Source organism: Aricia agestis, chromosome 20 (genome assembly GCF_905147365.1).
Source record: "Aricia agestis chromosome 20, ilAriAges1.1, whole genome shotgun sequence".
Lineage (NCBI taxonomy): Eukaryota > Metazoa > Arthropoda > Insecta > Lepidoptera > Lycaenidae > Aricia > Aricia agestis.
Genome location: NC_056425.1, coordinates 12,630,648 through 12,657,872, shown reverse-complemented (window position 1 = coordinate 12,657,872; position 27,225 = coordinate 12,630,648). Strand labels below are relative to the sequence as shown.

General features: G+C 38.4%; 1 protein-coding gene across 2 annotated transcripts; it reads left to right on the top strand.

Annotated features, from left to right (window-relative positions):
* Positions 1 to 4,184: 4,184 nt before the first annotated feature.
* Positions 4,185 to 27,135, top strand: LOC121736944 (nicalin-1). Of its 2 annotated transcripts, XR_006037082.1 has the most exons (11): positions 4,185 to 4,463; positions 5,220 to 5,407; positions 7,862 to 8,048; positions 9,164 to 9,294; positions 10,678 to 10,890; positions 13,863 to 14,084; positions 14,494 to 14,661; positions 17,131 to 17,224; positions 23,871 to 24,000; positions 24,886 to 25,735; positions 25,769 to 27,135. XR_006037082.1 is itself a non-coding variant. In XM_042128419.1 (10 exons), exons 1-10 carry the CDS (start codon positions 4,289 to 4,291, stop codon positions 25,025 to 25,027), a joined length of 1,650 nt encoding a protein of 549 aa, XP_041984353.1. In that variant the 5' UTR covers positions 4,185 to 4,288; the 3' UTR covers positions 25,028 to 27,135. The 2 variants fall into 2 exon arrangements, 1 of the variants encoding a protein (XP_041984353.1); XM_042128419.1 differs by having other exon boundaries at positions 24,886 to 27,135.
* Positions 27,136 to 27,225: the final 90 nt, after the last annotated feature.

The window sequence follows — 27,225 nt, the reverse complement described above, 5'->3', positions numbered from 1 at the left end:
AGGCGACGGAAGTTGATTTCCATCAGGTGACCCGTTAGCTCGTTTGCCTCCTTATTTCATAAAAAAAAGTACGCAAGCGTCCCAGCGTCACGAGTTTCCCCATACAAAATGAAAAAAAATTTTGATCTTTCAGCGCTGCTAGTTTTACGGTGAACCCTCTACAACTAAGGCTGGTTTTATCGTTACGCGTTTCGGCAGCGCCGTTGGAGCGCCGCGCGTTCGAAGATGTATGGGAGTAGTAGTAGCGTTTTAAAGGAGTGAGCACACTGAGACGGGCCGTGCCGGGGCTCATCGTAAAAATCCGCCTCCATACAATTTGTATGGAAGCGGAAATCCGCTGCGCCCCGACACAGTGTGCGATACGCGCATCCGCTTCCATACAAATTGTATGGAGGCGGATTTTTGCGATGAGCCCCGGCACGCTGAGCCCCGGCACGGCCCGTCTCAGTGTGCTCACTCCTTAAAGTCGCACGCTTGAGCAGCGCCGTCTGTCCATTTCGTTTGTTACTTCGAACGCGCGCGCTCCAACGGCGCGGCGCTGCGAAACGCCTAACGATAAAACCAGCCTAACACATACACACCCTAAAGTATTATCACTCAGTTTTGTTACACCTTGTATAACGGTACGGAACCCTTCGTACGCGAGTCTAACTCGAACTAATTGACCTATTTTTTAAATGTTAGAAGGTAACTTGTGGCTCAATGGTTAAGAGCGTGTGGTACCTCAAGCTGGGGGTCGCGGGTTCGAATCCCGCCGACGGAACAAAAAGTTTTCAATGTGTCTGGGTCATGAATATGACTGTATTAAATAGGTGTATGATGTAATAAAAATCTTAAATATATGTACTTATATTATAGTATAAAAGTATTTAATATTTTTCCGTTGTCTACACAGAAATGGATATAGTTAGAACTGCCATGTGTATGTACTTCGCGTGCCATCGCGTTCTCAAACGTTGTACAATGTCAAAACTTCGAAAGTCTGTTCTTTAGTCTGCGCTCCACCGTTATCGGAATCGGACGTCAATCGAAATTCTAAAAATGTCTAATTTTGCCGTATTGGGCTGTGGAAATTCGACTAGAAACGTTGGTCTAAATAGTGGATACGTTTCTTTTCATCGGTAAGTAATTTTATTATTAAATCGTGTGTCCTTTATTTTAAAATCAATTATTTAATGTTAATCGTAGGTGGTTGTAGATTTTACCATGAAATGCGTGTGTACCGCATGATTCATAATACATTGCCGCTTTAGTTAGAAAATTATAGAGCCCGTTCTGTTTGTCCGGTATTGAGCGCGCAATGGAAATAAAACAATAGATACTTTCACTCATCGCTTAGTTTCGAGGTACAGTCAATATTCTCATTTTTCTGTCAAATGAAGCAAATAGTGTTGTACATATTCTCGATTCTAATTAATCGATTTTCGAAATAGACATGAAACAGAGGAATGATAATGTTCGCTTTGGGATATTTTGTGACTCGATAATTATATTTTATGTAACACTAGCTGTTGCCCGTGACTTCGTCCGCGTCAGCAAAATGCGATAAAAAAAGAAAATGAAATATCTACCTTAAAATTGAGTTCCAAAATTCCACCGTGACATACATACTTACATACATACAGAGCAAGTTAAATAAAAGCTTTAAAAAAGAAACAAATTTTCCCCTTCCTTACCGAAATAGTAAAAACCGGCCAAGTGCGAGTTGGACTCGCCCATGAAGGGTTTCGCAGCAGCTATAAGGTTTATTTCTATGAAATTAAAAGGTTTTTGATTTATTTTTATATTTCAGTTGATTTAATGAAAGAAAAGTTAAGGTTTACCATTTACCATTTATATTGACGTATAAAAAACTACCTGCTAGATCTCGTTCAAACCAATTTTCGTTGGTAGTTTTTATAGTAAGTTTTTTTTCAGTTGTACCAATGGGGACCCCTAAAATTTTTAATATTTTTTGCATTTTTGTATCAAAATCTTAATGCGGTTCACACATTACATCTACTTACCAAGTTTCAATAGTATAGCCCTTATAGTTTCGTAGAAAAGTGGCTGTGACATACGGACGGACAGACAGACAGACAGACATGACGAATCTATAAGGGTTCCGTTTTTGCCATTTAGGTACGGAACCCTAAAAATCAGTCAACAAACGGTGGAACAATAATATAATCAAAGGCAAGATTTTTGATAATAATGTGATGATTCATGGCATAATTATAGTGATGATGATGATTAGTATTATTGACACGTTGACATAATAATATGCTTTTGAAACAACGCCAAAATTGCCGAACATTTATCTATAAGGATTCAAGAGTTCTGTACAGCATCTTCGGAACCAGGGTGTACTTCAGCGCAAATTCTTATTTTTTGGTAGTTTAAGCTTAGAATCCTTCAGAAAAACGTAAAATCACTATATGTTTCCATATAAATTTTAAGGAGTCCTGTCGATTTCCTATGGATTGCATCATCAGATCATCACTTTTGTGATCATGTTACTAAATTCGGGCTACATCTCATACAACAACAAAATAATTTTGGAAATGGGATCGGAAGTCGGTTAAAAAGTAACCTAAGTTATGCCTTACTACATCAGCTATGTGCCAAAAAAGTCCCGTCAAAATCGCTCCAGCCATTTCAGAGATTAGCTGGAACAATATATATATATATATAATATAATAAAATAGAAATAGACAGACATACAGACAAAAATTGTAAAAAATGTTGTTTTGGTGTATGTACCCTATATACATTCATATGCATCTAGTAAAAAACGGTTCTTTCAATATTACAAACAGACACTCCAATTTTATTTATATGTATAGATGTCTTTATGTTCCTGTTTAGTGATTTAGTTTAGAATAATATAATATATTACTAGCTGTCCTGGCAAGCACGAATCTTTAGATTTATCATTCCTCTGTATATTAACTCGAATAATAATCGATTAAAAAATCGATATACCTATTAAAGTGGCCAAAGAGACGGGGCGCGGCGATGCCTTCGAATCGATTCCGCGCGTACGGGTATTCCCATCACTAAAGCGCTCTTGTGACGTCACAGTAGGTATGAAAAAAGTGACACGCTCGTGTTCATACAAATTGGAGCGACATGGCGGTTCTAACTAGATCCATTTTCTGTGGTTGTCTAGTACCCGTAGCCGTAACACAAGTCCTTCAGGTACTTAGCACGGGGCCAGACTGAGGTGGTGTGAAGCGTCCAAAATATATTATGTCCATAGGTATTATTATTATTATTTTATATTACCAATGTACTAACTTATTTAAAAAATACAAGACAAACGAGCATTTCCACTTTATAGGCACTATGCAACGCTAAAGAAGCCCTGGTAGACAAGTGGCAAGCGATTATCGTAAACGTTAACAAAATGTATGCGATTTGACATATTAATTAAGTCAATATCGCTTCGCTAGCGAATACTAATGTCAAATCCCATACATTTTATGGCGTTGGCGTTGGTGTTTACGATAAATAATCGCTTGCCCAATGATATTCTACTTATATAGATATGTTACGTCCATACTATTTTCCGGCTTATATCTCTTCCGAACAATTTTCAAATTCAAAATTGCAAACATTGACAAATTTGACAGGTAAGTGAAACAAAAGATACGAAAAACCATTTACATAAAAGAGACAGTTCTATTTTTAAACGTCGAATCGTATCGCTGTCTCTTTCTTCGCCTGAGCTATGACGAAAATTCGATTTTTTCCAGATTGTTAGAAAAAATAATTGAAAATGTAAAGACCTGTCATCATGACTTATCTCTTAATTTATTGCAATCAAGACATGTGGTAAGAGATTCCATGTGTTTTGTTTACTTTCGAGTCATAATTGGTACATTTTCGATACACGCACGACGTCATTTTCAATTTATTTAGGTAAGACAAGACGCAGCACTTTCGTGACTGCGCTCGATGCAGACTAAACAACAGACGGCCCAATTGGGCCGTATTTGAATCTTCACAACGCGCGCGGTAGTAACATAATATCTGCTTTGAGTTTTTCATCATTGCGCTTGCCGCTTTTCTAAGCTGTGTTGTTGATATTTAATCTGTGCAATGATTTATTTTCAAAGGCTTTCACTTTCAAACAATAAAAAAAAACTGACAGTTGGCATTACTGCGACCTGTCATCATGACTTATCTCTTAATTTTTTTATGTCATTGACCTAATATCACTAGGGTTTCTTCTAATAGGATTCTGATTTAATAAATTAGTATTTGTTTTAATTGTGTTAACACATTGTAAAGAATAGTGAACAAAATGTGGCTCGACCAAGCGGACGGGTTGTCGGAGATATTTCGAGGATACCTTCCCTACTATTTGTTGGTATTCTTTCCTATCTTCATAATTCTATCTCCTGTGAACCCTGTTGCGGCTTCCCATGAATTTTCTGTGTACCGAATGCAACAATACGACCTCCACTCGGTTCCTCACGGTAAGTAAGCTAATGCATTCATAAATTCAGTGTTAAAGTAAAAAAATCGATTTTTTTATAGGTTAGGTTCTGTCGAATTTAAGATCGGCTTTCTCCGCCAATCTTATCTATATATTACAGATTTATTTGTCTTGTGTGATAAGATTCTATTAAAGGATGGGTCTTAAAATCCATTTCAGCTAGCAGTTATTTTATTACTTCCTTAATTCTGTTTTAGGTATTAAAATGTGATTAAAATATATTAGTTCCAATAAATTTATATTTTAATGATGCAAAAACTGAGATTTTATTCAATTCATAGTTATTATTTTCACTATTTTGTATATAACATGTTTTACATGTAAACTTTATAGCAAAATAAAAAGGCTGTATTGTACATGTCATAAAACAAAATTCTCATGCTTGCTATATATTCAAGGTCAATTAAATATTGTTTTACATTACCCTATGACTTATTAATAGTATATCCATACATTATACATAATATAATATTTATAATGATATAAAGAGGAAATGTTTGTTTATTATTATGTTTAAATAGGACAGGATATTATACTGTTACTTGTAGCACCTCCATCGTGGCTATGCAGACACAATATATTTTCAATTGTTATGTGGCAGTTGGCTGCCGCTTGGGGATTGATGGGTTAATTGTGAGCAAGACAAGAAATCCTATTTAGCACATGCACAATAGTTGTAAATTTAATACTTAACTCTTGCTGTTCTCAAATAATTTTAAACTACTACTTCCTATAGGATGCCGAAGTGCCAGCTTCAACCTCGAAGGTCGTTCCCTGAGCTCGTGGGGTACCTCCCGTCACTGCGTGGTGGCGCGAATCCAGGATATTAGTGTTGAGCAGATCTACGAGATCCGTAACAAGGCTGGAGCATTGCTCCTGGTGCTGCCTCTCAATGAAACACTTTTATCCGATGATGCGAAGGAGGTATGAATTATTTTTTCTTCTTAATCCTTCGATCGCGGATTCTTGGAAATCTTTTGTTATTCTGGGACTTGAAAGGTTAATACTTACCTGGATTGTGGGAATTGCAAACACAATAGATTTTTAATTGTTATGCCGCACCCGGGTGCCGATTGGGAGTTGATGGGTTAAGAATTAACACTTGGTCAAATAATCTTATGTTAGACATCATAGTCTATCAGCTGTTTTCAGACTTAACCCAACCAAATAACATAGATCTGCCATGTCTAGGAATCATATTCTTTTTGTTATAATTTTATAACTCGAGAACGGGCTCTCCTATCCAAACCAAATGTTTAGGCTTTGTTTGGACAAATAGTCTGGACAAAGCCACAGTATATGGTTTATGTGAAGTTTGCACAAAATTGGTTGAGCAGTTCTTCATTCACCCCTTGAACACCACCAACACAATAACGAGCCACTCGTAAAAATACCTCTGTGTACCGCTGGCTCGATATTGACCCACCTGATGCACTCGACCCCACGCTGTTTTGTAACTTATTTTAGTGTGTATACTGTATAAGACTAATTCTCCGAGGCCCCTCAAAATGTGGTCACACGCTCTTTACTACTACCCTAATAAACATACAGCATTAGGACCAAACACACGTTATTCCTCATTTATTTAAGTATCTGATTTCAATAAAAAACATCTATAATTATTTATAGTTTTTGTTTAATGGTTAATTAAATGTCGAAATCGGGGGCAAAATCGGTGTTCTCCGCGTGTCACACTCTGTTCGCGCTTACGGAAAGCTTTAATAACTTTTGTATTTTATTCATTAGCATAGAGTGTGATACATCAAAATAATCTAGATTAACTGGGCTACCTAATTCCTAAAATAAAATAATGTTATACCTTAAGTTAAAAAAGTTAATAGGCATAACATCTGTGTCACACGATTTTGCTAGTTTCACGAGCGGGTAATAAAACTGCTCCTATCTTCCAAACGCGACGACTTGTGGTTACACGTTTTAGCTGCACCAACGCTCAGTGTCTTTCCAGCATCAGTACAGGGGACTCAAACCCTCGTTGCTTCAAAACAAAGAAAATATAAGATAAGATATTCCTTAAAAAATTTGTGGTCGCTGTAGTGACGTAACTTTTGCGAGCATGTTTTGAATGATAATAATTTATAATTATGACACTCATATCAAATTAAGGAATAAGGTATATGATCGAGATTATTTCCTAGTACTTTGTTTGTTTATTTACCTATTACTTTAATCATAATTCTAAAAAATGTAAAATTTTCGTAACTTTCGTGTGATTTTTACCCATGAAAGTTACCTAGTGACCTACAAAAGCTACGTAGGCTGTTTTGTACACCGTTTTTCTATGTGAATTGGCTATAGTATAGCATTTCCAGCTATGGTTTTGGTACCCAGAACTAATTTTTCACTCTACAAGCTTTTTTTGAAAAACAACATATGTGGCTTTATTCATCAATCTACCTTCTGATCTTTTCCCCAAATATATCGAATCTGCTTCTAATCTAGTGGATTTACCTGAATATCAGTATTTTACATGAACAACTGATATTACATCCTCAATCCAAATGCAATGCGATACGATACACAGACGAGAGCGAGCGAAGCGAGACCTCGTATATATCCCACAAACTGAATCGAAGAAAATATTATGATCTTGTGTCCTAAATCTCCATATTTAGTTGAAAACCTCCTTATATGACCTCCTAAATCACTTATTCTTCACTAACTTCAAATAAAATCACCTGAACCTCGAAAAAATCACAGCATTTCAGGACCAGTTACTTGACAGATTAAGCAACAAATTAAAGCTCCATGCTCTTTAGTATTGTTGATCTTAATAAAAACTGATTAAATAAATAATAATTTACTTTATTTTTTAAGGAAAAAAGATAGCAATCCACATTTTGTTCCTAGAAAATGTAATCGTAACTTTCGTGGAGTTTGTCGCAACTTTCGTGGGGACCGAAATTTCAAATTTGATTATCTCAGTAGTTTATGGACCGATTTACATGCCTTAAAGATCGTATTTATTATCTTTAGAGCACCTTAAAGGTATTTGCATTTATTTAAAGATAACTCGAAAATAAAAAATTCCCACGAAAGTGACGCAGAGAATAATTTTTGAAGAATCACTCATAAGATTTAATTTCGTTTGTTCTATGCATTATTTTTAAGAGTATGAAGTTGGCTACAAAAAGAACGCACTAAATCTGTTCCTGATTGGCGCAATTTTGTAAAACTTGAAAAATATAAACATTTAAATGGCGGCTTTTAAATACTTAGCATGTGGCCAGACTAACGTAGCGTGAAGCGTCCATACTCCATAGATATATTACTTATTATTATTTGTTTACCAAATTCAGATAAAAAAGATCACAGAGATTAATTAATTTAATCATAAATCTGAATGTTCTTCTGTTACAGCATATAAGATTTGTAGAAGCGGCATTGACCCAACAGGAGATGAACATTCCTGTGTACTTTGCGGAGTGGTCTCCAGAGTTTGAGTACATCATCTACAATCTGCAGCACAGCATCATCACCGATGACAAGTCTGGAAGTGCTTTGGAGGCCATGATGAACACTGTGTCTTCTAATGGTTATCAAATCGGTAAGACATGATGTAATATTGTTAATACAATAAAAATAAATAAATAATGCTTTATTTACACATTAAGGCAATACATAGTACAAAGTATACACTAAAATAAACAAATAACACAGAAAGAAGAAAAAAAACATGTAAAAACCAAACACACAATAAACAAACAAAAAAAAAAGAACGGCATCAATAGGCAGTACACTTATAGAAAATGAAACTGTGTTTTTTAACTTTTTTATGGCATACCATTTTTTTAGGTATCCATAGTAATAATAAACTACCTATTGATTGTTCAAACTTGTTATAGAGATCCTTTGAAAACCGATATAACCGAAACCGATATAGTTTTTTGCTCAAATAATTTTTTCCAGTTCTTTCTCTTATTCTTCTCTCTCCGTCCGGCACGACGGAGTTTTTTCATTACAGAATTTCTTGATTCGGTCGCCGCGCTCGAAGTCGGCTATAAAAGCTATGCAATGGCTGAAAAGAGAAAATAATAGACAAAAGAGAATGTTTTTAAATGTATGGAGTCTAGTCCAAATTTCCACCACTAACGAGACCTATATAGTAAAAATGTATACTGAATACTGAGTCATTATAACCAGACCGCAATCGAAAATACCTGTCAGTGAAAAGTTATGGCTGAATGAAAAGTCATGTTTTTTACCATTACCATTGTATGAAAAATATTGTAGATGTAATAAAAATGTATTGAGTCCACAACCAATAACACTTTCGTAATGGTCTGCTAAATACGGAATCATTATTACTGAACCGCACCAAAAATATCCTGTTAGAAAAAAGTCATGACGGAATGAAAAAGTTTTCTACCATTTTATTACATAAAATGGTATTTATATGATCCATTGCACTTTTTAACTACTCAATATATGTTATATGATGTCGCTTGGCATTTCCTATTAGGTTTTTACTGAAATAGATGAATATCAATATTTTCACTCATAAAATTATTTTTCGTATGGTCATAACATTTTACTGACAGCTTATTTTTAATTTGTCTCATAATGAAAGTTACTCTATATTTAATGGACAATACGTCAATATGGGTCTCGTTGGTGGTGGAAATTTGGACCACTTTAATCATTCTCCTTTTTAACTTACAGTTGTATCAGCGCCTACGCCACAGAAGATTGACTCCAAGCCGGTGACTCTACACGGCAAGCTGATCGGTCGCTCCACCTCCGCTCAGACTATCGTGGTGGCTGCTCACTATGACGCGGCAGGCGCTGTGCCGGTCAGTACCGTTCCATAGTAGTTTATTTTATAAATTTAAACGTCTGTCTTTCTGTCGGTCAACAACCTCTTCACCATGAAATTGGGTATGCTTTGAGTCCCAGGAAAGGACACTCGTAGTCTTCATGCCGGGAAAATGGCTATACAAGGTGCAATTAAACCTTCCGGCCAAATTTCGATGTATTCATCCTTGTTTAAATAAAAATACATGTATTTTTTTCTTTTATAATCACTCAGTACTAAAATGTAGAGAAATAGCCTCCGGCAGTTATCCTAAAAACAATTTATGGACGCGTCGCCGGCGCGTGCGGGAGGCGCTACCTCTCGCTCTGCCCACTGCCGCGAAGTGACCGTTATGCAACGATTTTAAGTGGGATGAAATATGTTATTAAAAAAAAAATTAACGTCCTATTTCTTTTGGTTAAATGGACTCTCCTAATGATACCTGAGCCCTAGAAAAATTTGGCCGGTAGGTTTAATTGCACCCTGTATACAGGGTGTAGCAAAACTAAGTGATAATACTTTAGGGAGTGTTTGTAACATAGTTTACTGTGAAAGTAGCAGCACTGAAAGAGTAACATTTTTTTTCCATTTCTAAATTGTATTGAATTGACAGGCTGGCATGACGTCTCACGCAATCGAAGTCTGTCAAATTACAATACATCTCCGCATTGCGTTGCGGTCAGAATTGACCCTGCGAAGATTGTTCCCTGCGAAGCGTGCGCCCGGCGCGGCCACCCGTGACTCGCGAGGCGTGCTTGTTTCATGACATCCCATAGAGCAGCGCTGCGTTGAGGCGGGTCAGTCCGTATGTCGCGACCCGCGCCGGGCAGCCGCCCTGCGCACATGCTCAACGCAGCGAACGCCCTAAGGGCCAGGCCACAACACTGCGTTGCGACGTCGTATCGCAAAAACAACCTTTGAAAAGCTATGTATTTTTTTGCGATGCGTCGCCGGTCGTCGGCCCTTAGATCCCAGTTTCCATTTAAAAAATGAACCTGTTAAGTTATTATGATATCCTTTCATCTGTCACGAGCTGTCAAACCATTTTCGAAAATGCTTCGAAATGTTCTTAGGGTAAGACCATAAAGTTAATAGCGGAATAGAGAAACAAAGGCCTGAGCAAGAGAGATGCCACTATCAGTAACACTGCGTGCTAAAAAGAGACGTGTGATACATGACAGCAGCACTCTTTTTTTGACGTCCAGTTGGCACGTGCCGCACGTTGACAATTTAATCTCATAGAATTTATGTTCAATCATGCTTTCGTTTGACAGCTCGAGATTGTTGCTCTATTCCGCTAGGTATATTAACTTTATGGGTAAGACGCCCATTTTGGGCGCTTGACAGACGAGCTAATATTTAACCTAACATTATATTCTAGGAGTTAGCGTTCGGCGCGGACTCTAACGCCTCTGGAGCGGTGGCTTTATTAGAACTGGCTCGTATCTTCTCCCGGCTGTACTCGACCGCTGCGGTGCGCGCGGCGCCCTCTATATTGTTCGTGCTGTCATCTACCGGACATTCCCTGAACTATTTCGCTACCAAAAAGTGGTTGGAAGACCAGCTGGATTCGGCTGATGCGTCGCTGTTGCAGGTAAGAATTAATACCTAATTGTTTAAGACGTTTAGTTATGCAATTTTTCTTATGAAACCACTTTCATAAAAGCAATCCTACTAATATTATAAAGGCTAAAGTTTGTTTGGATGTATGGATGTGTGGATGTATGGATGTTTGTTACTCTTTCACGCAAAAACTACTGAACGGATTTTAATGAAACTTTACAATAATATAGCTTATACACCAGAATAACACATAGGCTACAATTTTAACCGACTTTCAAAATTGGGGAGGTGTTATGTTTGTTTTCTTATGTTCAACGTTTGTTAACCGATTTTCAAAATTTTTCTTTTGGTATATAGGGTCTCATCCCAATTTGGTATTATATTCACAAAAGTGGTGATCTGATGAAGGATGCATGAGTAATCGAGGGAACTCCTCAAAATGTATATGGAAACATGTGGTGACCTCGGTTTCTTAAGAAGTATTCTAAGCATATGCTACCAACAAGTAAGATTTTGCACTGAGGTATACCTGGTATACCGTGGGTCGGAAGGTGCTGAGAGAACTCCTGATTCTTTATAGATACAAGTTTGGGAGTTTCGGCGTTATTTTAAGAACGGAAAGCATATGCTACTATGCAAATTACATTCATCATCATCATCACTACCATAATATTATACCATACATCGTCCCATGGTTATGACTTATGAGCCTATAATGACCCTGTTATTGGTACTTTTCATAGTCTTTTAGATCGAGACTCGAGTTTGTCAAGCGATAATTGAAAAAAAATCTATACTTAATATTATAAACCTGAAGAGTATGTTTGCTTGAACGCGTTAATCTCAGGAACTACTGGTCCGATTTAAAAACTTATTTCAGTGTTAGATAGCTAATTTATCGAGTAAGACTATAGGCTATATATTATCACGCTAAGACTTATACGACCGAAGAAACGCAGGAAAATGTGGGAAAAACGGGGGAAATATTAGAAATTACGAACTACTGGAGCAATTTTTATGGCAATATTTGGCACAGATATAGAGTAAACCAAGTGAAGGGAGTAGGGACATAAGAGATATTTTTTATGGGAAAATGTACGGTTTCCGTAAAATTCCTAACTAACGCGGGCGAAGCCGCGCGGGACATCTAGTGTTTAATATACCAATCGAACAAAGTTCTCCCGCGATGCACATAAACTATAGTTTATGCGTTGTAAGATGATATGGGTGACAGTTATCATATTCCTTGCTACGGGTTTTTTTACAAGAAAACAAAAAAAACAAAATGTAACAAATTATATTCCATCTACAAAAACAAATGTTACCTTTAATTGTAAATGAATAAAAATGAAAAGTTGCTAAATGCTAACTTATTAATATAAAATTATAAATATTAACTGTGAAATAGGAGTATAAAATTATTGTTACGATTTTAATAAATTAAAAAAAAAACATTTGATAAATATCAGATGCATAAAACGGAACTTATGTCAATAGAGATTGAGTCTGTTGAATCGAAATCAAATCGATAAAAAAGGGCGGCCATCTTAAATCTGTTTCTGTTTCTGTTCCATTTGATGGAGTCGCTATTAATTATTATTTATTTTATTGAGGAATATATTTTTTTAGGTTTCCAAGAGATCCAGTTAGATGTGGAGATTGGATATCAGTTATAGCACGGCAAAGATGCGAACAATTTTTCAAGCCGACTTTAGCGAGCGTTGTATGTTCTAAGCATTTATATTCAATGTATACACGTATATTTTAGTTAACTATAAAATTAAACATATTAGAACAACATAATATTACAAGTAAAAATAATTACTCCACACTTTACTTACATTAAACTTTGGAAAAATTAAAAAATGGACTATTAAAATTATTACAATCAACAAAAAAAATGTTGAACAGTTCGACTCCACTCATACTTCTCACCCTGTTCCAGCGGCGAAGTGCGGCCGTAAAATTATTGAAGTGCTTTTTTGGAATTGTAATAATTTAAACTTTAAGACATATACGCGGATGGTTGAATTTAGTTTGAAGCGTGCGTCGTTCGTAAAAATTTATTGCTTTGTAAACACACATTGTACATTCTTTTATAAAAAGATCTTTAATAACTTTTATTAAGGTTGATTTTTTTTTAAAATGAAATAAGGGGGCAAACGAGCAAACGGGTCACCTGATGGAAAGCAACTTCCGTCGCCCATGGACACTCGCAGCATCAGAAGAGCTGCAGGTGCGTTGCCGGCCTTTTAAGGGGTAATAGGGGAGGGTGGGGAAGGGAATAGGGGAGGGTATGGAAGGGAATAGGGGAGGGAACGGAAGGAAATAGGGGAGGGTAGGGAAGGGAAAAGGGAGGGGATTGGGCCTCCGGTAAACTCACTCACTCGGCGAAACACAGCGGAAGCGCTGTTTCACGCCGGTTTTCTGTGAGGACGTGGTATTTCTCCGGTCGAGCCGGCCCATTCGTGCCGAAGCATGGCTCTCCCACGTCAAGCTCTCCCACGATTTTAGATAAATGTATACTTTTTTAAACTCTTTTACTCGGCGACAGATTTTCGAGAGGTTTTGTATGGGACTGTGTATCTTGTATATTAGTGATCGAAGCCGGCACCACTGAAATGTCAGTACGAAATCGATAATTTCGATTGCAATTCCTTTACGAAGTGATTCGATATTTTTAAATTATCGATTAATTTTTGTTAGGTAACTTCCCTACTATTGTCAATTATAATGTGTCACGCATATCATCATAAAACGCACAAACTATAGGGAGGCGTGACGTCATAGCTCGCTGACACTTTGTACGTTTCGGGAAGGTTTATTTCATGTAATTTTCGAATAGTCTCTCCAAGATATGCTTGGAGAGATTTTAAGATGTCAGAGTCATTCTTTCACCAATGTTTCTGTTTTTGGGAGTTCTTTTTACCAATAGTTATCCTATTGGAGGTACTGAAATTTTATTGGATTTAAACGGATTAAATAAATATTTTGTATTTACAGGACATATCATTCGTTATGTGCCTCGACTCAATATCGTCAGGCCCTCTCTCCATGCACGTCTCTAAACCGCCTAAGCCGGGAAGTCCTGCCCACTCGGTCAAAGCCAGGCTGGGAGTGGATGTAGTGCATAAGAAGATCAACCTAGCTGATGAGTTGTTGGCTTGGCATCATGAGAGATTCAGCATCAGACGGATGACAGCGTTCACTGTTAGCGCTTTGAAGGTATGTGACGTTGATCCTACATACAAATTCAAATTATTTTTAACGATAATCTCTAATAGTATATAAATAGTATATAAACAGCACATGTATTTGTGTTATGACAATGAAACAATGGATGCAAACAAATAGTTCATTGTAAAAGTAGCAGTGCTGAAAGAGTTATTTTGACTTATATATTTCTATAAAAATTGCTTTGACGTCGTAAATTTGTAAAAAGTAAATCTTCAGTGCTGCTGCTACTTTTACACTAAACTAATCGCTGTGTCGAGCGAGGCAATGTAAATAAAGCATTTCTATGTGGAAATGCAGCCTATGACGCTGAGAGCATATTTCTATCCAAGATTGGAATTGAATATGAGCATGAGATTGATTAATTAACCATCCTTAATGTATCAATCTATATTTCTAGAGCCACAAGGAACCAGCACGAAGCAGCGTCCTAGACACTCCCTCGGAAGCGGGTTTACGTAGACTGGTCACCAACATACAGTCAATCGCGCGCGCGCTCGCTTCGCACGTGTATAACTTGACTGATGAAGGGGGAGATGAAGATTCTGCGTTATACGACAACGCTTTGGTGAGTATTGTAGATATAGATGAGATATTGGGCATCTAGAAGGCAGGTCTATGTAGGATGGTGACTAACATACGAGGGCTGCTATTTATGTATCCGGAACTGGCCACTTACAAGAACAATATTTAAAAAGTAATTACAACATTTGAAAATAGAACTCTTTGGTTGAAGAATACATTTTGTTTCATGTGACTGTCAATTATTTTTCCATTGTGGCGTCATTTTGAAAATTGCGTGTCTTCATTTGCCATGGATTTAACGCGTGAACATTTTCGTGCAATGATTTACTAAGATTTTCGGCGTGGGCTAAATCAACAACAGTGCTTTATTCAACTCACCGCAACTTTTGGAGATGAAGCACCATCAAAAACCACTGTTTATCACTGGTACAGTGAGTTTAATCGTGGGCGGTCTATGCTCACGGATGAAAATAAAGAAGGTCGCCCAAAAACAGCTGTTGTCCCACAAAATATAGATGCTGTGCGGGAACTAATAATGCGTGATCGTCATGTTACATATCGCGAGATAGAGGCGTCCTTAGGCATAAGTATGACGAGCATACATAAGATATTACACGAACATTTGGCTGTAAAAAAAATATGTTCTCGTTGGATTCCGCACAACTTGACAATCGATCAAAAACGGGCTCGTGTCGATTGGTGCAAAAAAATGATAAAAAAATACAACCGTGGTACGTCAAAAGCCGTTTATAATATCTACACAGGTGATGAATCTTGGATCTATGCATATGACCCCGAAACTAAACAACAGTCAACGGTGTGGGTGTTCCAAGATGAGCCGAAACCAACAAAAGTTACTCGTGCAAAAAGTACTTTGAAGCAAATGGTCGCCTGTTTTTTTGGAATTAATGGACATGTGGCTACAGTGCCATTAGAGAATCGTAAAACGGTTAATTCTGAATGGTATACGACCATTTGCTTACCAGAAGTCTTTGAAGAAATAAGAAAGGACAACCGACAACGCAGAATCATATTACATCACGACAATGCTAGCTGTCACACCTCAGCTGAAACAACTCAGTTTTTGGAGGGTCAAAAGATCGAATTGACTGGTCATCCGCCGTACAGCCCTGATTTGGCACCTAACGATTTCTTTTTATTTCCATACGCGAAGAACAAATTACGTGGTCAACGTTTTTCGAGCCGCGAAGAGGCTGTTGATGCGTTCAAAATGCACGTTTTGGAGATACCTCAATCAGAATGGAAAAAGTGCTATGAAAATTGGTTCCAGCGTATGCAAAAGTGTGTCGATCATCGCGGCGAATATTTTGAAAAGCAATAAAACCATATTAAATGATATATGTTTGTTTCTTTTTTTAATTCCGGATACATAAATAGCAGCCCTCGTACAATCAGTGAGATCGCTTTGCATATATATAACTTAACCGATGAAGGGGGAGATGAAGATTCTGCGTTATATGATAATGCCCTGGTGTGTATTGTAGATATAGATGAGATATTGGGCATCTAGAGGGCAGGTCTATGTAGGCTGGTGACCATCATACAAGTGAGCTCGCTTCCCATGTGTATAACTTGACTGACGAGGGGGGAGATGAAGATTCTGCGTTATATGATAACGCCCTGGTGAGTATTGAAGTTATACAAAGTCAGATAACAAACAAAGGCAGCATACCTTGAATATAAATGCCGTGTAAATATTGTTATGTGCTAGGGTTCGAAGGATTTGGAGAGAAAGACCTGCTGACTCTCTTGAAGACTTTATTCACAAACACTAGGTCATACAAGCAAACACTAGGTCACAACACTTAGCACTAAGTCCAAACACTAATCACTAGGTCCAATCACTAAGCACTGTCCTAGGTCGTAGCCAAGTCGCAGGTTTCACTGGTTCACTCACTATTGATCACTTGTTGTCACTCCGAAATCGCCTTGATGATAGCTCGAAACGAACTGAATTGCGGCCCGTCCTCCTGTATCTATTTATGTGAGTCGCGGCGAGCCGTAGACTATTCGAGAACGTTTCTTCCCGAATGTACACAAAAACACGTAAACAAGTAAACAAATAAACAGGCAAACACGTAAACAACTGTTGTACTTTTCTAGTAGGTTCGAGTATGTACTTGCGCATCTCACTCCATCTAGTATTGAGTAGGGGATTTATGTTGCCTGTGTTGCCTCCGTAAGTTTCGCTGGTTTGTCGCTAGATGGCACTACGTGTCCGTATACCATGTACCGTAACAATATCTTTACTACCAAGAGCAATAAAATTTAAACACGACGATTTTCTATAAAACAACCGCATTTCCGGTAAATTCGATAGAAGTATGTATGTCCATAAAATTTATTGTGTAGGTTTTAACTTTTAAGTAACAAAACGATGTAACTCTGAGACACCATACAAATTTGATCTGTTTGATTTGAAACTGTGAAGCCTATGTCATATTGTATATTACAAACATTTAATATATTATACATATACTATGTGTTACAGAACGTGGACGAGACGTTTATCCGCACATGGTACAATTACCTGGCGTCGACGCCGCGCGCGCCGCAGGTGCTGGCGACCTCGTCCAACACCGCCGGTGAGTTTACTATACAATATTATTATTAGGTATTGCGACGGACTCGATGCATCGCAAATGGCCAAACAAAAGCTGTCATTTAACCTCGGCCAATAAGAGCCCAGCCGCGCTCAGTAAGAAGACATCCCTCCGCCTGAGGGTCGAACGTCTGCAGTCTCGCCACAAGGTCAACTTCAGTTCCTTTGTGGTGAGAGTACCGACGCATCTTCTGTCGACCTTTGAAGCGGAGGAATTCTGGCCGACTGATGTGGTTTACCGAAGGTTCCGGGGAGACTCTGGAATGAAGCGCGCGTCACGTCGCCGTTAATTTGTGATAAAGTGTAGTTATTAAGATTATAATTAATATGTATGTTAGACCTTAAGGTATTGTATGGGCCTACATAGCCTGATTTAAATCTATACATAAAATATAAATAAAATTGAAGTGTCTGTTTGTAATATTGAAAGAACCGTTTCTTACTACATGTGTTTAACGAAAAGATCTTAAAATCTGGTAACCTTCATCCCTATAGAAACTTTTACTTATGAACCTCTTTTTACCAATAGTTGTCAATTATTGAGGATGAAAAAATATCAGATTTGACACTAGTGATAGAATTAGGTTTTTTGTTCTCTTGCTTTTTTACATACAATAAATTTTTACGTATTTAAAAAGTGTTGTTTTAACATGTTTTGGTCCTTCTCGAACTGGATAATGAAAGTGAAAGTGTAATAAGTGCTAAAACTAATAGTGTAAAAGGCTAAGTGCTAATTTCTGCGAGTTGGTAAGATTAGACTGTAAATATTAACTTTGATTTCTTGTACCGGTGAGCTCATCAACCTATATGAACTATTTTACAAACTTGGACATTTAGACAGTGTGTAATTAATTTTGGACTAATGTTACTTAAACTATAGTGATCACAAGTAATATTTAGAAAGTGATTTAGACTGATACAATTTCGTTACGTGAACATTAGTGATTACTTAAACTGAATTTATAAACGTAAACAATGGCTCAACTTTGTGAATCACTACAAACGTTATCGGAACGTATTTCTAAGTTGCAAATTAATACTAAAAAGACGTCTAAATCAAGATATACACTTGGCTATCTACAAACACGATTAGAAACATTAGAAAGTTATTGGTCTAAGTATCAAACTCAATATGAGATGATTGGCTCAACGGTTACGAAAACTGAACTGGAGCAATTACAGTTTGATGCCGAAAGTCAATACGAGACAACTGAAGACATATACCTAGAATTTAAGGGATTATTAAAGGACTATTTGTTGGAATTTTCGAAAGGTCAAGGTGAACCACAATCAAATAATAGTATGCAGAGTTTATTAGCAACAAATGATGGCGAGACCACCCCGATTAGAACTAAGTTACCTCCTTTATCCATTCCAAAGTTCGACGGTAATTATAACGACTGGATAAGTTTTAAAGATTTGTTTAAGGCTCTCGTACATGACAACCTGCATCTAACAACCATTGAAAAACATCATTATTTAAAAACGAGTTTATCGGGAGAGGCGGAACAACTTCTAAAACATTTTGCACTCACGGAGGCTAATTACGATAAGGCTTGGAGCACACTTGAGAGTAGATACAATAACAAACGTATGATTGTTACCACAATAATTAGCCGCCTGTTAAATCAAAAGAAGATGAACACAGAATGTTTTAAAAGCTTAAAGGAAATTTTAGACACTACAAAGGAATGTTTGAACTCTCTTGACAATCTCGGAGTGGATACCTCCACATGGGATGCAATTATCGTACATTTAGTTGTATCCAAATTAGACTTAGAAACACACAAACAATGGGAACAGTCACTTGGATCATCTCAAGACATACCCACATTTACTATGTTGTCATCATTTTTAGAAAATCGATTCCGTTCTATGGAGATGGTAAATGTCACCCATAAAAAAGACCAACCGCAGAAAAAGGACATAGTCAAAAATTATACAACTCAAAGACCGACAAATATAAAGTCATTTGTCACAGAAGTAAGCACCAAATGCACTTATTGCTCACAGAACCATTATATTTGTCATTGCAAAGAATTCACCGCATTAGATGTTTCTCAACGTCAGGATTTTATTAAGAAGAATGGCATCTGTTTTAATTGCCTTGTAAAGGGTCACTCAGTTAATGCGTGTAGGCAGAGCACCACTTGTAGAAAATGTAGTCGACGACATCACACTCTGCTGCACTTCACAAACCCTAACAAGATCACATCAGTGCCGGAAAGCGATGCAGCACCACACAATCCTGAAACAAGCCAAAGCACATCAACCGTCGCTTACAAAGTTGAGGTTGACAATGACAGTGAGGAAGTAATATTGGCAACCGCACGGATTGCAGTCAAGTCGAGGAACGGCGACACGATGATTTTGAGAGCATTGATTGATCCGTGTTCACAATCAAACTTTGTTACTGAAGCGGCAGCTCAACTGCTTAATCTCGAGCGCACTTCTGTCAGCGGACAAATTACTGGCATATCATCTATACCGCTGACAACCAAGTCACAAGTTACGTTGAACTTTCATGCTATAAGAGATCCATCACACATGATCACAGCTAAGGCGTACGTCCTTAGACGAATAAATTCGAGATTACCATCACAAGAGCTCCCATCCGATACCTGGCCTTCTTCTGAGATTTCGGATCTTGCGGATCCACACTTTCACAAGCCAGGATCTATCGATGTACTATTAGGCGCAGTTGTATATTCACATATTATTCTTGACGGAATAATAAAACGTAATGAGTCTCTGATCGCTTTAAACTCAAGATTGGGTTGGCTTGTAAGCGGCGAAGTTACGCAGTCTGGGCATAAGTCACACAAGGTAGTTGTTATGCACACACAAGTCGAAGTCGATCAGTTGCTACGTCAGTTTTGGGAGATCAATGAATATTCACCAAACGTGAAGCCTCTGTCAAAACCTGAAATACAGTGTGAAGAGCATTTTAAGAAAACTCACACTCGAAACACTGATGGTCGATATGAGCTTCGCTTACCCTTCAAGGACGAAGGCGCTCCGAACTTAGGCAACTCCAGACAACTTGCCTTGAAGCGCTTACATCAGATGGAGAATAAGTTTAAGCGAAGACCCGAGTTTCACGAAGAATACTGCAAGTTCATGAGGCAATATGAGTCACTCGGTCACATGGAGGTCGTCCCTGAAACAGAGAAGCAGAATAGAGCTTATTACCTTCCACATCATGCTGTTCTTCGTGAATCGAGCCTCACTACAAAGTTGCGCGTAGTTTTTGACGGAAGCGCGAAACCTGTAAACGGAAATTCACTTAACGATGAGCTACTCATCGGCCCACCGCTGCAACAAGATATACGAGATTTGGTAACACGGTGGAGACAACATAAGTATTGCCTAGTAGCCGATATACAACAAATGTACCGACAGATACTTATCTCGAAGCAAGACACAGACTACCAGAGAATCTTGTGGCGTGAGTCATCGGAAGACCTGATTAAAGAATATCGGTTACTTACCGTCACATATGGCAGCTCATGTGCTCCATATCTTGCTATAAGGACACTTCATCAACTTGCCGACGATGAACGTCGAGAGTTTCCTGAAGCTGAACTTCTAAAAACTGATCTTTATATGGACGATTTGATGACGGGCTCATCTACAGAAGAAGAAACTCAACGGCTTCAACGTCGCCTAACTGAACTGTTTAAACGTGGCGGTTTTCTTCTACATAAGTGGTCGTCTAATAGTGATGCGGTTTCAAATGAGATTCCCGATTCGCAAAAAGCCTTAAAAAGTTCAGTGAATATTAAAATGGATGATTCGGTGAAAGCTCTGGGCATAGCATGGAAACCACAAAGTGATGTATTTGAACTGGTAGTTAACTTATCTCATGACAACGACGTTGTCACGAAACGAAGTGTGCTATCTGCGATGGCAAAAACATTTGACCCTCTGGGTTGGCTAGCACCTTGCGTGGTTGTGTTTAAAATGTTTATGCAGAAGTTGTGGCTAGCCGGCCTGGACTGGGACTCAGAACTTCCTGAAGACCTGAAAACTGAATGGCAGAATTACCTGACTAATTTTGAACATATGCAGTCCATTCAGCTTCCACGTTGGTTAGGAATTGCTAACAATGTAAAAATTGAATTGCACGGCTTTTGTGACGCCTCTAGTGCCGCCTACGCTGCGGTTATTTACATCAGAGTCATCACGGACAATGAGATAAAATTGAGGCTGGTCGCAGCCAAAACAAAAGTCGCTCCCGTTAAACAGATCTCATTGCCTCGTCTTGAACTTTGTGGGGCAGTCCTATTGTCTAAATTGATATCATCTGTCAAATCTAGTTTAAATATTGATGATAATTCTGTATTTGCCTGGACAGATTCCACAATAGTTTTGGCTTGGTTGCGTAAAACTCCGAATACTTGGAAGCCATTCGTTGGTAATCGCACTACCGAAATCTTAAATGTTACGAATAGTAGTCAATGGCATCACATTAAGTCTGCGGATAATCCCTCGGACTGCGCCTCACGTGGTATCAGTCCTGCCGAGCTGAAGCAGTCACAACTATGGTGGGAAGGTCCAGCCTTTCTTCGCGAGTCTGTTGAGATTTGTTACCCTAATTTCACTATACCTGAAACCACACTTGAAGCAAAACCGAGAGCAAAGGTTAGTTACTTATGCACCTCGGAACCTAATGAATGTGCTATGTATCTCAATAGATATTCAAATTTACTCAAACTTATACGTGTGACAGCTTATTGCTTTCGATTTTTGCGTCTATGTCAAGATAAGGTTCTCAAAAAGAACGATAACATAAAACTGACATACCTCACTACTGATGAAATTAAAATTGCATTAAAAACTTGTATTCGAATGTCACAGTCAGTTTATTTTGAAAGTGAAATAGAATTGTTATCACAGGGTAAGCCTATTCCAAAAAATAGTAAACTCTTACCTTTGAATCCAATCCTAGACAGTGAAAAAATTATTAGAGTCGGTGGACGTCTTGTAAATGCTCAAATACCACTTGATATGAAGTCTCCTATAATTTTACGTCACAAATGTAATTTAGCAAAGTTAATTGTAATTGATGCTCATTTGAGAACACTACATGGTAGAAATTCGCTTACATTAAATGTTGTCCACAAAAAATATTGGATTATCGGAGCAAAAAACTTGGTAAAAAAGATTATAAGATTATGTAAACCTTGTTTTACCCAAACTGCACGAACTATGACTCCGTTAATGGGTAATTTACCACAGTGCAGAGTCAATCCGTCACGCCCATTTTTGACCAGCGGCGTAGACTTTTGTGGTCCATTTACGCTAAAACTGTACTCTGGTAAATGCACCAAAACTTCTAAAGTGTACATAAGTGTGTTTTTGTGTATGGTTACAAAGGCTATTCACCTTGAGCTGGTTAGTTCACTATCCAGTGCCGCGTTTTTAGCAGCCTTCAAACGTTTTACTTCCCGACGCGGGCATTGTAAAGACATCTGGAGTGATTGTGGGTCTAATTTTATAGGCGCGTCCAAAGAATTAGACCTCGCGTTCAAAAACAGCAAATCAACTGTTGTTGACGAAATTGCCCAACTGTTGGCTAACGACAGCACAACGTGGCATTTCATCCCTCCTGGTGCCCCTCACTTTGGAGGATTGTGGGAGGCAGGAGTTAAATCCGTAAAGGGACATCTGATCTGATCGTTTACCTCCAGGTAAATGGCTTTTGGGACGAATTGTGGCGAAGCATCCGGGAGCAGACGGTGTAACGCGTGTAGTCTCCTTGCAATTTAAGGATCGTGTGTTTAAGAGACCAGTTACTAAACTGTGCCCTCTGCCTCTAGCTGCTTCAGAGCCTTAGTTAAGTATAGTTTATAGTCTTGTTTTGTTTTTTCTCACTCTATTCCAAGTTTATGTGTAGATGTTTGTATCTTCCACAGTCAAAGGACCCATATAGTCCTTGGGCCGCGGCATGTTTAACGAAAAGATCTTAAAATCTGGTAACCTTCATCCCTATAGAAACTTTTACTTATGAACCTCTTTTTACCAATAGTTGTCAATTATTGAGGATGAAAAAATATCAGATTTGACACTAGTGATAGAATTAGGTTTTTTGTTCTCTTGCTTTTTTACATACAATAAATTTTTACGTATTTAAAAAGTGTTGTTTTAACAACATGCATATGAATGTACTTACGATACGTATACCAAAATAGCATTTTTTACAATTTTTGTCTGTCTGTATGTCTGTCTGTTTGTTCCGGCTAATCTCCGAAACGGCTGGGGCGATTTTGACGGGACTTTTTTTGGCAGATAGCTGATGTAATAAGGAGTAACTTAGGCTACTTTTTAACCGACTTTCAATAAAGGAAGAGGATATATTTTATTTTTTTATATATTTTGTTCGGAAAAATTATCTCTTTTTTATTATCTTCATTATCACATTTTGTTGACACGGACGAAGACGCGGGCAGCTAGTAAATAAATAAAAATAAATAAATTGGCCGAGGGCGGACCACGTGACCCTTATGATGATGTGGGCGGTATATTTGATGCCTTCCCCCAGATTTTCCTCCTGTTTTGTGCGTAGCCTGATTCCTCGAAGCTCGCTCGTATTGTATACGTCGATGACATAATATTTTACTTTCCAGGTGTGACGGGCGCCCTGGAGCGCGCGCTCTCCCAGTTCGTGTCGGTGTCGGTGTCGGCGCACGCGCCCGACCGCCGCGAGCCCGACCACGTGCTGTACACGCCCACGCGCGCGCTGCTCCACGTGTACAGGTGACCCATACATCCTGAAGCTCGATTCATATACGTCCGCGCTACCATGCGGTTTGGCTGCAGATTTTAGCGACCGCGGTCAAGGCGCTTTTTGATTGATTTATATGACGCGGCCCAAGCGTCAGCAGATTGTATCTCAATCAAGAGCGCCTCGTCCAACTTCAAATGCACCGATACAATTGAACATGTAAAAACAATAAGGCCGGCCATAGACGGACCGCATCTTGCAGTCGAGACCGAATGCAAGATGCGGTTGCCGCAGGGCGATCTGCAGTTTTCAACTTAATTCATATCCGCATTATACGGACCGCTCGAGCAGTTCTTGAGCGGTCGGAGCAGTCGCTTTGCGGTTGAGTTTTGCCGTGCGGTCGAATAACAAAGGTTATGTATGGTCGACTGCATGATGCGGTCGTGTTGCAGTCATGCACGACTTCAACTACTACTAGGTCCCGACTGCAACTTACTGTCCGTCTATGGCCGGCCTAAGGCTGCGTTTCCACTGAAGCGGAGCGGAGCTAAGCGGTGCCGAATTGACCAATCACCATGCTCGAAATCTTCGCTCCACTTCGCTGTCATTCCGCTGGAATAGCACGATTGGTCAATTTGGGCTCGCTAAGCTCCGCTCGGCTCCGCTTCAGTAGAAACGCAGCCTTAGAGTGGCCGGGTCACGCGACCACACCCCTCGGAGGCACGGATATATAAAACAAGCCGTAGGTCGATGATTCTTCGAGAAAAAGTCTCTTAAAACTTCACACAACCTAAACGTTAAAGGAGAAATATTTAGTATTATATGCGCATTACGGATATACTGTCCTTCTAGTTTCTTTATGCTTCGTGACTACATCAAAATATACAGTAGTAAATAACTGTTTTTATTATTTTCAGCGTGAAGCCAGCAGTATTCGACCTACTCCTCACTCTAGTCATAGTAGCTTACCTCACAGTACTTTACTTCGCGATGCAAATATTCCCGCGATTCTACGAGGAGTATTTCAAACTCGTCACGGGCAAGGTCAAAGTGAACTGAACCTTAAGTCGATCGACTCAAAGTTCATAATGTAGTTACCCTAAGTGTTGAACAATGTAAAGACAAGTACAGCTAGGTTATATATTGAAAGTAAGATTGCGCGTCAAATTAAAGTAATGCTGGCCGCATAGACGTTTTCCGTCTTCGATTTCCGAATTCGTTTTCTGTATTCGGAAATCCGAATGCATGGATCAGTAGAAAATGCATTAACTGGGGCACGTTCGCTTTTCACGGACGCAACGAATTCCGTACGTACGTTTCGCGCGTAAAAAAACGTATGTTTGAGCTAGTTTCACAGAATTCCAAATCGTGATTCCACATTAGGAAATCGAATACGGAAAACGTGTGTATGCGGCCAGCCTAAGTGGCACGATACGTCTGTTGATTCAAATGCTGTTTTAGCACTCTGAAATATGTCAATGTTGTTAAGATGTGTTTCCATTTGGACTGCGTCCATTTGGAAGTCCTCTGATCAGTCGTATCGTCAGTGGCCAGCTTGAAAACCAAAATTTTTTAGCATACCAAAAAAGTATTGGAGTATGCGCAAGTAAATAAGCTTTTCTTCTATTATGTTTTTATTTACCGTCTCAAATATTACAATGAATCAATATGCCCCTTTGCAAGTAAAGTTCGGACTGCGTGCTTTAGCCTTTTTAGACGAGATAAGAAGTAAAGAAATGCTTGAGATTTCAATCAACGCATCGCTAAGTGACAAATGCAAGTTGGCTTATTAGTTATTAGTTTATTCAAGCAAGTCAACTTGCTTTTTCTTTTCATTACACTGTTCGATCCAAACCGTACATATTCGTAAGCAGATGAAACACAGTTTCATGCGCAATCCGATCTTTATGCAGGCGCTAACACATGGCTGTAAAACTTGTGAAGTTGTTACAAAATAGTTGTTACCCTCACATAGATGTTTTAATAGTTTTATTGTTTTAGTGTCAGGAAATACTAAGACGCGTCGCTGCATTTTTTACAAAGTGATTCAAAATTGAACTTTATTTGCTACTTAATATGATAAACATTGCCTTGCGGAAAAGATGAGTCTACATGTCTTAAAAATGCAGTGCCGCTTCGTGTCGGTGTGACCTGGCTATCTTATTTTCGTTTCTTAAACAATACTGAAAGTATTTTTCCAGAGTTTACATAGCACGTCATAATTTCTGTGACTCTAAACACGTTTTTCCAATGTATGTTTATTCGTATGATAACAGAGTACTGTGATCATCGGATAAATATTTAATATATTTTATCAATAGTTTATTTACCGTCCCATAGTTCCTCATTGCATAAGAAATGTCTTAACATAAAAAATCTACTTTTATATTCCACTGTAATACAATCCTAAAATCATTTTCATTATAAAATATAAAGAAAGGTGGTTCCAGAATACGCCCTTGGGGTACACCATCTCATTTCAAGTAAAGCTAGAATTAGGAAAAACTACAGCAATAATGTAACTAGTTTCACTCATAAACGGCTCTGGTTTTCTAACAAGGCGTCTTTTAGCAGCCGTAAAATAACGGCAACTAACAATAACGGCAACATAAAATAACTTATATATGTTTAATTCGCATGGCATGTCTTGTAGAAGGCCTTAGCATATTCTTAATTCGTCCGGTACCGCCGCTATATGACGTCAATATTAAGAAAAACGGAGCATATTTTAAAATTATTATAATAATGTACTTTTACATAATTTTGTAATACTGCCAAATGGTGTTTTATAGAATGTCTTATCAAAATCTGTACGGAATGTTTTGAGGTTATGTTTACCAAATTAGGTGTAAGCCCAATAGCGCACTAGCGGCGTCACCGCAGCGGCCGTCGAGAGTATGGTGTGGCGGCCAGGTGCGCGTGGTCTATGGTGGTTTCATACTAAGGTATCTATCAAAGGGCTAGGCCGCTGCGGCCTAGCCGCTAGTGCGCTATTGGGCTAAGATCGAATTTTAGAGGACAGAGGGGTAGGGTAGGTACCCAATTTCACCCCATGGTCCCATATTCGATATATTTATTAGAAGGTACTGGTGTGTGTTAGACAGTAGTTTGTCTTGTGTATAAGCGAAAATGATATTGCGATTTGGGAATAAACCTTTTGTTTTTAACATGTTGTTTTAGTTGGTGGTCAATCAATATTCTTTTCTAATGACTTTGTCCTGTGAGGGTAGTAACTTATTCTCTAAGGATAATTTAGT